This window comes from Cynara cardunculus, assembly GCF_001531365.2.
Source record: "Cynara cardunculus var. scolymus isolate 2C chromosome LG 17, CcrdV1, whole genome shotgun sequence".
Classification (NCBI taxonomy): Eukaryota; Viridiplantae; Streptophyta; class Magnoliopsida; order Asterales; family Asteraceae; genus Cynara; species Cynara cardunculus.
Window position 1 is genome coordinate 25,898,709 of NC_037544.1, and position 11,562 is coordinate 25,910,270.

General features: G+C 38.7%; 1 protein-coding gene across 1 annotated transcript; it reads right to left on the reverse strand.

Annotated features, from left to right (window-relative positions):
- Nucleotides 1-2,300: 2,300 nt before the first annotated feature.
- Nucleotides 2,301-4,611, reverse strand: LOC112499932 (glutamic acid-rich protein-like). The gene is made up of 3 exons (XM_025103199.1): nucleotides 4,422-4,611; nucleotides 2,973-3,145; nucleotides 2,301-2,768 (listed from the first exon to the last, which is right to left on the reverse strand). Exons 1-3 carry the CDS (start codon nucleotides 4,609-4,611, stop codon nucleotides 2,301-2,303), a joined length of 831 nt encoding a protein of 276 aa, XP_024958967.1.
- Between the last annotated feature and the right edge of the window lie 6,951 nt (nucleotides 4,612-11,562).

The window sequence follows — 11,562 nt, forward strand, 5'->3', positions numbered from 1 at the left end:
TATATCCACTGCATTAAATGAAATTCAAAAGGTACAAAGCACGTCGCAAGCTTTAAGAGGTAAGTTTGTCCTTTGTTGCAATATACAGTCTTTTGGCCGTATATAAACAATCTTCTTTCATAAAGTAGGTAAGCACACTTGGAAACAATGGAGTGACTCCGTATAGTACTTTACTTTGAAAGGTATGCATTTGTTCTTTGTGTGCAGAAGGACAAGACAAAAACTATCTTGCTCAACAAGATTCATTTGATCATTGAACACTGGAATAACGCTGAAGGTCTCATCAGTGTTTGCTGAATCTTGCATAGATTTCACACTTGTGTAGACGAGTTTGCTATCACTGAAAACCGCTTCATATCATGAACTTGCTGGTCTCTAATCTTCAGCTTTTATCTTCGATATCGTTGAAGGATCTGTGGTGTGAGTTTTGTCTTCTTGAAAGATTCTAGTCTCTAAATGAGTTTACAATACATGTTCAATGATCACTGAACAGACTCAGTGATGATCGCTGAAGCTGAATACATAGATAATACACTTAGATAGATAAAAGGGATCATCATCAAATCAGTGAGAGAGAGGATCAACAATCTCCCCCTACTTGATGATGACAAAGCAACATGAAGAAAATTACTCAAGTTACATTAGTAAGAAAAATGTAATAGTAAAATACTTGTCCTTTTTAACTGTTTTGGGATCTTTTTTAGTGATATAGTTTACTATAGAAATTTACTTTAATTATAAAGGATTACAAGGAAAGAATAAACTTACACAATATTAATAACTGAAAGCATATTCACTTACTAGAAAGGTGTCAGCGAATGTAAGACATAAACATAACTCATAAGTACATGTCTCATTTACTCTTTTCAGGGATCTTTTTCAGTGAACTGATCATTTTATTGAATATCTTTCAAGGGAAAATATTACAAGTTATTACAATCAGTTTTGGTAGACCTAAAACAAAAAAGTTATACACTGAAAGAAAAGATAAGAAATAAAAGATATTACAAGACTGAAAGAACTTCTAATCTAGATTGCTGAAGTTGATGTAGTCAGGGACATCTTCTCCTAGTATCTTGCGTTTGAGCATTTCCTATCGAATATTGTGCTCCACTATATCTCCAAATAGATCATCATTTAACCAAGTCCTTAGATATGATCTATATGGTAGACATGGAACTCTGATACTCGCTGAAACATGTATTGACCATCATAGTCAATGAACATAAGTCCATACTCAGGTTTCACATGCATTGTGTTGGGTATATAAGGATCCTTCTTACGCAGTGACAAGTTTAGCTTTGAGATATCCGGCTTCTTTCCATCCTTGAGAAGTTTATCCACTGAGAGTTTTGTCTCGTGCTCGTTCTTCTGGGATGGACCGTCTTCAGGTTCTGAAAAGAATTTTCTTCGAGAGGGAAACTTCTTTGGTAGAAGACGAACCTCAATGATTTTTGACACCTTATTGAATAACTCATTGAAAACTTCTTCAACATAAGGCTTGTGCTTGGATTTAGATTTCTGGATAGCCTGTCGAATCTGTTGCCACCTGTAGAAGCCATACTGACTGAGGAAAGAAGGATGCTTAGTGACAACATTTTTGTCTTCTTGAAATATGACCATTGAGACTAGGTGAGCACCATCTCTTACACGACTACTGATAGTGATGTTTGTGATTTTATGTGGGCTCACCCTTGTCTCAATTCTTTCTTTGCACCAGGAGAGGTCACGATTCTTAAGCTCCAACACTTGTTGGCATACACGTTCAGCTTCTACTAGCATATTGGCTTGAGTAGTGAGTGGATCTTTCCTCTTGAATTTCCCTTCAGCTAGTGCCTGATCAGCTAGAGCCTTGGCTAACTCTAGGCTGTCTTTGAGATGTTGCTAATAGTTCTTCAGCTCCTGTTCAACATGTAGGGATTCTTTTCATTCAGCTTCTAAAACGAAGTCAAACTCACACAACCAGAGGTAGAATTTTACTCTGGTTTGGTCGAGCTGACTTACCAGCTGATTCATCCTCAAGTCTTCATCTTCTTCAACGTTTATGGTTTCAAAAGATGGAGATCGGTTGAGAGACCAGGAGGGTTTGTTGTTGCAGACAGTAGTAGAGGGATATAAGATTCAACTTATGGGGAAATAGATACAAACCTGGAGGAGTCTGTATCCTCAGATTGGCTGACAGCCCTTGGAACAATGACAAGGTTGTCTTCAGCCACTCCTTTACCTTTGTCAGTGGAGTGCTGGTTCTATGATGATTTCTCCCCCTAGGAAGCAGGTTCCTGGATGGAGATTCCTTTAAGTCATGGTTGTCTTGGGATGGCTTGGATGCAGAAATCATCATCGTCATCATCATTGTCATCGTCACCACCAAGATCAGTGCCGACATCTAGAAGTTGAGGTTCAAAATCCTTATCCTCATCATCATCTTCATTATCCTCATCACCAGCATTTGGAAATGAAGAGGTGGATGGATGAAGGTCTTTATGGTTATCAGCAACATGAATGACCATGGCATCATCGTTGTCATCATCGATGGCATCAGGGATGGGATCCCTGGCATCCTCAGTAGTAGGAGGGTTTGGAGCATCTTCAGTAGTCTCCTCACCTGGAGACTTCTCCCCCTCAACATCTTTATGTTTCTCCTCCTCTTTGTCATCATCAAGAGTAGAGTCGGGGAGAGGGAGACAAGAAGAGAGATCTTCCAGTTTTTGCTCTAAGGAGGATAGAGCTTCATCTTGGAGAAGGTTGAAAGAAGCGACCCGCTCCAACTGCTAACGGTCAGCATCTCTGAAGACAGGTTCAGAGACGGACGCTGGTTGCTGAAGGAGTTGGAAGGTTTGTTGAAGGATCTCACCAGGCATGGTGAGTTGGGCCTGAACTTCATCAGTTTTGCTGAATAGAGCAGTAACAGCTTAAGTGTTGGCTTGTACTTTAGTTTTCACGATATTCAGCATATCCTTGACTCCACATACCTCAGCTTTGATAGCAGAGAGGCCATTAGTCAGGTATTCTTTAATTGGAATTGCATGGTGCACTTCGTCCATTTTATCGAGGATAGTGGCGACAGCAGGCAGCAAGAGCTTGACATTCTTAGCCATGTCATAAGCTTCAGCCTCGATGACTATGAGTTCGTTCTCTAAAGGACCTGAAAAGTCAAGAGAGCATTGAGCATAAGATAGCTCAATATTAGTAATAAGAAAAAAAGGAGGTTCTGATTGTACCTGAGGGGTCATCATCGTTATCTGAAGGATCAACGCGGGGCATCTCACATGTACTGTCTTGAGGATCAACAACAAGTATTTAAAGTACCTCGAGAGGAGCAACCTCAGGTCGTGTGGTAATGGTTTCACCAATGGTGGGGACAACCACCATGGGATCATCGACACATGTGGTACAGACCAAAGAAGGCGGGGAGGAGAGAATAACTGAGAAAGTAAGTGGAGGGTCAGCAGTGACGATGCAGGTATTCACACATTCGATGATTTGGGTCACTAAAGTGGTTGGGGGTAGAAGCCACTTGTACAACGACATCTAAAGAGATAACTATAGAGCTTGGGAGGGTTGTAGAAGGCTCCTCGGGGGTAAGGCTTGTTTCAATAGTTGAGACCTTTTGAGAGGTCTCAGCTAGCTTGCTTGGCATCCCCTTTTTGTCTTTCTTAGCCTCTTTGAGGGACTAAGAGGGGCTTCTGATTGTGTCCTCTTGTGAGAGATAAAGTGGTAGTGGTCGGGATAGACTTGGGAGGGGGTTGCCACAATCTTAGCCACTTGAGAAGAAGATGAAGAGGGAAAATAAGAAGCATTGGCTATTCTCAACATACGAGGGAATAGATTAATGTCCGAGGGCTTGGTTTTGTGATAAAGTATTCTTGATCCAAGCTGACAGATAGGCAGGTCACCTTTAGTGGGGTATTTGGATGCAAAGATCCTGGAGAGAATCCCACTGAGAAACCCGATGTGAGGGACCACCTTTTTACGCTGATGCTTGTTCAGCTTCAACACTAGATCGTTGAATATCAGCTGTGCATAGTTGACGTTGACGTTCTTGATCAATGAGCAACCAATTTCAATGCCACCCTTGAAGTTTGGTCTTGTCCTCCAGTCTTTTCGCCCATGCACTAAATAAAGTGCAAGAAGAGATATTTCCATACAACAGATATTATGTTCTTCTCGATTTTCGTTAGCGACTTGTTCAATTTAGTGCTGGAGTCCTCTTTTAGAGGCCAAACGTAGTGAATATCATCCAAGACTTTGATGATATCCTAAGTTACTGGATCACTGGAATTGGCAATAGACTTGGGAAGGTGAAGAGCAACCCTAACAGTAGAAATGCCAAACTTACAGTCATGTTGTTGACTATGAAGAAGATCTTGACCATAGGGTTTCCATCTTTTTCCATTATCATCTTTGCTTCTACGATGTACCAGACTGATTCAGAAGGTCCTTTACCATCACTGGTTCAAAGGTAAGAGCATGTCCAAGTACTGAGTTCTTCAATAACCGAGCAACATCTGCAAACTGCAGTTTGTTTGTAGGAATGTCCAAGAGAGCCACATGATTGTTTGGCTTAGAAGTCCAATCTTCGAAAGCAAAGTAAACACTTGGTGCAGCCATCTCTGTAAAAGAAGATGAACATAATGGAAGAATAGTACACATATTAACGTCAGTAAAGCACTTTAGGACAAAGGTTGAAAGAATAACTTTATTTTGAAAAACCAGAAAAAGATTAGGGTTTTTCAAGAAGATTTAAGGTTTTAGAAACTAGGTTAAAATCAAGAAGAAGAATGATTTAAAACATGTTTGTTTGTATTTAAAAGAAAGAACATTTTTAAATATCAAACAAAGTTTCTTGAGGAATAACAATAAAAAAAAGATTACAAACCTGTTTTGTTAAGAAAGGAAGGAAACTGGTTTGAAGGAGGATTTGAAAGTTCTTGTTTGCAAAAAGTTCTTGAGAGAGAGAATTCTTGTGTAAGCGTAAAGAGAGATATGAGAGGGTGAGTCTTAGATTTATAGGCGAGATGAGAGAGGAAAACGACACTTCGAAAAGATGTGCAATCATGACTTTCTTTGCATGTCATCGCATTGTCATTGGGTAGAAAAAAATGGACTGTGTGTGTCAGAAGGACGCACGTGATACCATAAAAATTTTAAAGACGTCATAAACAAATGATGGTTCATCATCCTTTTTCTTTTAAAACAAAAGTCACTGAAAAAGAAAAGTTCAGTGAGAGTTTTAAGATTCTTTTAAAACAAAGGATCACTGAATAAGAAATTTCAATGATAGTTTTAAGTTAAAGAAAAGAAAAACATGTCTTAAAAGTAAGATACATTTACTGAAGGGTTCAATGATAGAGAAACACTGAATCATTTCACCTTTTAAAACATTTTAATCACTGAATAATGAAAGATTCAACGATAGTTTTGTTTTAAGAAAAGAAAAGGAGATATACCTTGGAGATATACTTACTCAAGAGTTTAGTGATAGAAGAAAACACTAAAACATCTCTTTTAAAACATTTTGAGAACTGAATAAAAAAATTCAGTGATGGTTTTAAGATTTTAGAGAAGAAGATAAGTATACATACCTTAGAGAGAAAGATACATTTACTCAATAGTTCAGTGATAGAATAAGAACACGTAATCATTTCACTTAATATCACTGAGTATTTCTTAGAGCCGAAGGAACTAATCCTCAACGTTCATCATTCCAAGTTCACTGTTAACATATTAAATCTTGTTTTATCTTAGGGTTTGTAAAAAGATCAATGAATTGGTACTCAGTGGGTACAAAATGAAGTTTAATATTACCATTCATAACATGTGGGTACAAAATGAAGTTTAATATTACCATTCATAACATGATCTCTGATAAAATGATATCTGATATCAATATGTTTAGTCTTGGAGTGAAGAACAGGGTTGTTTGCAATTGCAATAGCACTGGTGCTATCGTAGTAGATAGGAATCTTTGAGAGATGCAAATCATAATAGCTGAGTTGGTTTTTCATCCAAAGGATTTGGGCACAACAGCTTTAAGCGGCAACATATTCAGCCTCAGCAGTTGATGTGGACATTGAATTTTGCTTCTTACTTGTCCAGCTCACCAACTCTCTACCTAGAAGTTGACAGCCTCCAGTGGTGCTTTTCCTATCTATCTTGCAACCTGCAAAATCACTATCTGCATAATTGATTAGGTCGAAACCTGAGTCTTTGGGATACCAAAGGCCCATATTAGGAGTATCTTTAAGATATATGAATATGAGTTTTACAACAATCAGATGAGATTCCTTATGTTCAGACTGATATCTTGCACAAAGACAAGTAGAGTACATAATATCAGGTCGGCTAGCTGTGAGATACAACAAGGCGCCAATCATTCATTTATAAGCAATAATGTTTACAGGCTTTTCATTTGGATCCTTGTTCAGCGAGAGAGGAGGAGCCATTTGAGTCTTCATAGATGAACTGTTGGTTAAGTCGAATTTCTTCAACATATCCCTAACATACTTACCCTGATTGATAAATATACCTTTATCAGATTGTTTGATCTGAAGACTTAGAAAGTAAGTCAGTTATCCCATCATGCACATCTAATATTCTTTCTTCTTGCCTATATCCCTGAGCAACAAGACGAGTCTTTTTACGGGTTACAATTTCTTGTTCATCCAACTTATTGCGATAAACCCATTTAGTGTCTATCACGGTCTTGTTAGATGGACGCGGGACAAGGTACTAGATTTCGTTCCTCTCAAACTCAGTGAGTTCTTCTTTCATGGCAGTGACCCAACTTGGTCAGTGATAGCCTCATTGATTTATTGGGCTCAACTAGAAAAAGAAAGTTGACAAAGAGATAAATATTACCTAAACCGCGACGAGTCTGAATACCTGCACTTGGATCACCAAGAATCTGATGGATAGGATGGTTTTTGGTCCATTGCTGAGCTAGTTGAAGATAAACTTCTGAGACTGAAGGCTCAGGTATAGAAGATGAGGCTTCATCAAGAGAGTCTTTAGCAACAGGTTGAATTTCCAAAGGAGCCTCAAAGAGCGATTCATTTAATTAGAGAGGTTCAGTGACTGAAGGAGATTTAATGACTGAAGGGTCAGTATTTGAAGTATAAAGAGGAAAGTGACTAATGGGAGTGACAACAATCCCTGAAGAGGATTCATCTTCGTTATTAGTCACATCTGGAACGATAAATGGATCATCGTCAGCTCGAGGGAGGTCAGCGTTCGGTTGATTGCTGAAGGAAGCTTAATATTCTCCATAGTAAGATATCATCCAGTTGTCTAACTCTTCATCATCTTTAGAGATGGGTTTAGAGTTAGCTGATTGAGATTCATCAAAGATGACATGAATAGATTCTTCTATTGTTTGTCGTCTTTTGTTGAATACTCTAAATGCTTTGGACACTGAAGAATATCCAAGAATGATTCCTTCATCATCTTTGGGATCAAACTTTCCAAGTTGGTCTATGTTGTTTAAGATATAACATGTACAACCAAAGATATGTAGAAAGCTGAGAGAAGGCTTTCTGCTATGGAAGAGTTCGTAAGCTGTTTTTTTGAATGTCTTGACAATCAGCGATAGGTTCTGAGTAAAACAAGCAGTGCTGACAGCTTCAGCCCAGAATTGAGTAGAGAGACGAGATTCGCTGAGCATTAAACGAGTGGCTTCGATGAACGTTCGATTTCTCCATTTAGCGACCCCGTTCTGTTGTGGTGTTCTCACAGTTGAGAAGTTGTGTGAGATTCCCTTGTTCACAAGAAAGTAATTATTGGTACTATTTTTGAATTCAGTGACATAATCACTCATGATAGATCGTACTTTGATGTTGTTCAGTACTTCTATGCGCTTGACGAATGAGATGATTTATTCAGGTTCATCACTCTTGGATCTGAAAAAGAAAACCCAAGTGTACCTGGAAAACTCGCCAATGTTAACGATCGTGTATTTCTTTCCAGGTATTGATTGCACGTTGATAGGACCAAATAAATCCATGTGCAATAGCTGAAGTAGAGAAGTCACTGAGGAGACTTGCTTTGACTTAAAGCTAGCCTTTGTCTGCTTTCCTTTTTCACACGTTGAGTAAAGAGATCTCTTTGCAAAAGAGTGCCGAGGAAGGCCAGTGACAAGGTATTTTCGAGACAGCTCGTTCAGCATCTTGAAGTTTAGATGAGAAAGCCATTTGTGCCATAACCAGTTAATATCTGAAGAGGCTTTAGAAAGAAAACAACTATTCTCAGTGAAGGGAGAATGCATGTTGATGACGTACACGTTCTCTAGACGAGAACCTGTAAGAGCGAGGTTGTCATCTTTGTCATAGATATAACATGAGCTCTTAAGAAATTTCATTGTGAAATCTTTATCACATAGTTGACTGATGATAAGAAGATTATGCTTCAGTCCTTCAACATATGCAACACGTCTGAAAGTGGTTGCCCTATTGGTTAATATTCCATAGCCCTTAGTATACCTTTTTCGTTTCCTCTAAAGGTCACGGAAGGGCCTCTTTGTAATAAGTGAGCAGAGATTTTTCTCCGGTCATGTGTCTTGAACATCCACTATCAAGATACCAAATGCCTTTGACTTCTTGCAAAAGAAAACAAATTAAGATTGCTTTGGTACCCATTAATGGGTCCAATAGAGTTAGAGGTGACATCCACTGACACTAAAGCTCAAAGTCAACAGGAGTCTTCACTGAGCCTGAAGAAAAAGCTTCAGTGGTCTTCTTCACCTTAGTCGTTTTCACAACTTTAGTGGCAGATTTCACTTTGGCTGATTTTTCAACCTTGGTTACTTTCTTTACCTTGGCTGGCTGACCAGATTTGGTACATGAAGGACACTTACTGGCGACATGAGAAGTTTTACCACAGTGACGACACTTTCTGAAGCTAAAAGAAGCTTTAGGGCTAGAAGAGTCAGAAGGAAGAGAAGAGGGACAAGATCCAAGAATACCTTTCTTATTTGTTTGAGGAGGAACAACTGAGGGTTTAGATACCTCGGGTGAAAGATTCACTTTCGGCTTTGGCTTAGATCTCTGAGAGGGTTCAGAGACCTTGGTCCCTAAGGATTAAGGTTTACAAGCCGAATGAATAGATTTGGGTCTATTTGACTTGTTGGCCTTCGTGGGAAGAGGATCGCTGACAATGGATTTACTTTTGTCTTTGCCTCTTGAACTCAGAGGAGTTCCTTCAAGAGGAGTCTCAGTAGAATAGTACTGAGAGGAAGAGGTGTTAGGAATGGAATAGACAAAAGTACCAAACTTCAGCATGGACTTGTCAGTGACACATTCTTCCTAATCATAAGAAAATCCTAGACCACTCTTTATCTTGACAGGGATCTGAGTGTTGATGATCTTAGAAGGCTTGATAGAGGCTTTGAACCATCCTTCAATGTTAGCCTTTTCATCCTTGAGTTCAACAATTGCTTGCTCATCTCAGCGATAGCCTGCTCGTGTTCAATGCTAATAGTCTGGTTTACAATGACATGATCCTTAAGATTTTACTCAATCTTGGTCAGCTCTTTGATCTTTGAATGATATCTTTCTAATTGTTCTTGAAGATCAAGAATAAGCTTTCCAGCTTTGGATTTGCCATTTAGGGCATTGTAAAGGTCAACTATCAGCATATCTAGTGCATATAGGCTATCAAAGAAAGAAGAAGAACGGTCATTCAGGTTATATACCGGAGCAGAGGTTGATGACGTGGGATCACTGAAGGATGATGTCTCAGATGGTTCATCTTTGACATCCTTAGCCATTAGACAAAGGTATGCCATGTCTTCCTTGTTAGAGGATGACTCATTAGAAGAATCAACACAGTCATGCTCTTCAGCGATAAGACCTTTGCCTTTACGCTGAAGATTCTTCATCTTCTTATACTTCTCCTTCAGTTTCAGGTATTTGTTCTTTTGATGCCTGAAGGAGGATGGGAGGTTGGAAGATGGTGTCACAGCTTTCTTCGACTTGCAATCACTAGTAAAGTGACCTTTGCGTTGATAGTTGTAGCAGATAGCTGAAGCCTTGTCAATAGGGTTTGACTTTGGCTTTTCAGCTATGGTCAGGGAAGGAGATCTGCGGTAGTTGCTTTTTTTAGAGAACCTCCAGAAAGAGTTAGTTAGATGGGGCAGCGACTCATCAAATTTTGGAAGATCAGTGTCTGTCAAGTCCTCAGAATTAGAAGGATCTAACTTAATGATAGAAACAAAAGAGGAGGGCGTAGAAGAAATAGAAGGGTCAGCTGAAGGGCTATCAGAGATCAAAGGTAACAGAGATCTTTTCATTTCCCTAGAGTCTTTCAGAAGATTCTTCTTCAGCTCACGGGATTGCTCATGATTACGCAATATCCCATAAAAAGAACTAAGAGAAAGGGAGGACTTGTTTTTGGACATCTTGAGACACATGGTATAGTTATCCCATGCTTCTGGAAAACATTCAAGGAATTTTGTCACCGTCTCTGAGTTGGACTATTCTTTTCCAACTGTCCTCAAATAATTAAGAAGATAATTAAAAAGTTGATGTACTTCAGACAAAGATTCAGATTTTCCACAAAGAAAATTTAATATTGTCTTACTAAATTAATCTTCCTCGATTCTTGTAATTTAGAAGTACCTTCATATTGAACATAGAGAGTGTCCCACATAGTTTTCGAGGTTTTAAGTTTCATCATAGAGTGATAGACCTCGTCAGGAAGAGCCATGGCTATTATAGATCTCGCACGAGTAAAGCCACTTTCTTCTTGTCTTCGTCACTCCACTGATGAGGGAGCTTCAGAATCTGTCGTTCAGGAATCGTGACAGTCGTAACAGTAGCAGGAACTGCTGGAGAGATAGAGGATGAAACATAAGGTCCATTATCTATGTAGTATGGAATCTCAGGATCCACACCTTCCAAGAAGAGAGACATTCTGTTCTTCTAGAGACTGAAGTTGTCTCTGATAATTATTACAAAACTAGTGTTTTTAACATATTCTAAAACATTACTACAAACATATCTTATGAAATCCCCTGAAATACCAACTACTCCCATGGGATTTAGAGGGATTCCTACAAGAGTTTATAGGTAATAGTTTGTAAAGGGGGGATGAATACAAACACAACAACTTTCACTTTTAAAAAACTTATATTGATAAAGAATATCAACACAAATTTTTACAGATTGGTTGAGGAAGAGATAGGATACATAACCTATCTAAACAATCATAGATACACACAAAATTACAGACATCAAGAAGAAAAGACTTGCTACAAGAAATAGGTTAAGAAATAATGTGTTCTTCACTTGTTATAGTGGGTCTTTCTCTTAGATAAAGAGTTAGAAAGAGGAGTATCTTCTTGGGAAAGATAAGATGAAGAAGATAACATAGGAGAGAATTACTAATATATTTATACCCACTGCATTAAATGAAATTCAGAAGGTACAAAGCACGTCGCAAGCATTAAGAGGTAAGTTTGTCCTTTGTTGCAGTATACAGTCTTTTGGCCGTATATGAACAGTCTTCTATCATAAAGTAGGTAAGCACACTTGGAAACAATGGAGTGACTCCGTATAGTACTTTACT

Excerpts from the sequence above, each read along its gene's own strand:
- LOC112499932 (XM_025103199.1), bottom strand. The coding sequence starts at position 4,611 with ATGGCTGCACCAAGTGTTTACTTTGCTTTCGAAGATTGGACTTCTAAG. Across the intron at positions 3,146-4,421 it reads GGACCTTCTGAATCAGTCTG|GTCCTTTAGAGAACGAACTC; the intron begins GTACATCGTAGA and ends TTGACTTTTCAG. Across the intron at positions 2,769-2,972 it reads TCTCTGCTATCAAAGCTGAG|TTGGAGCGGGTCGCTTCTTT; the intron begins GTATGTGGAGTC and ends GACCGTTAGCAG.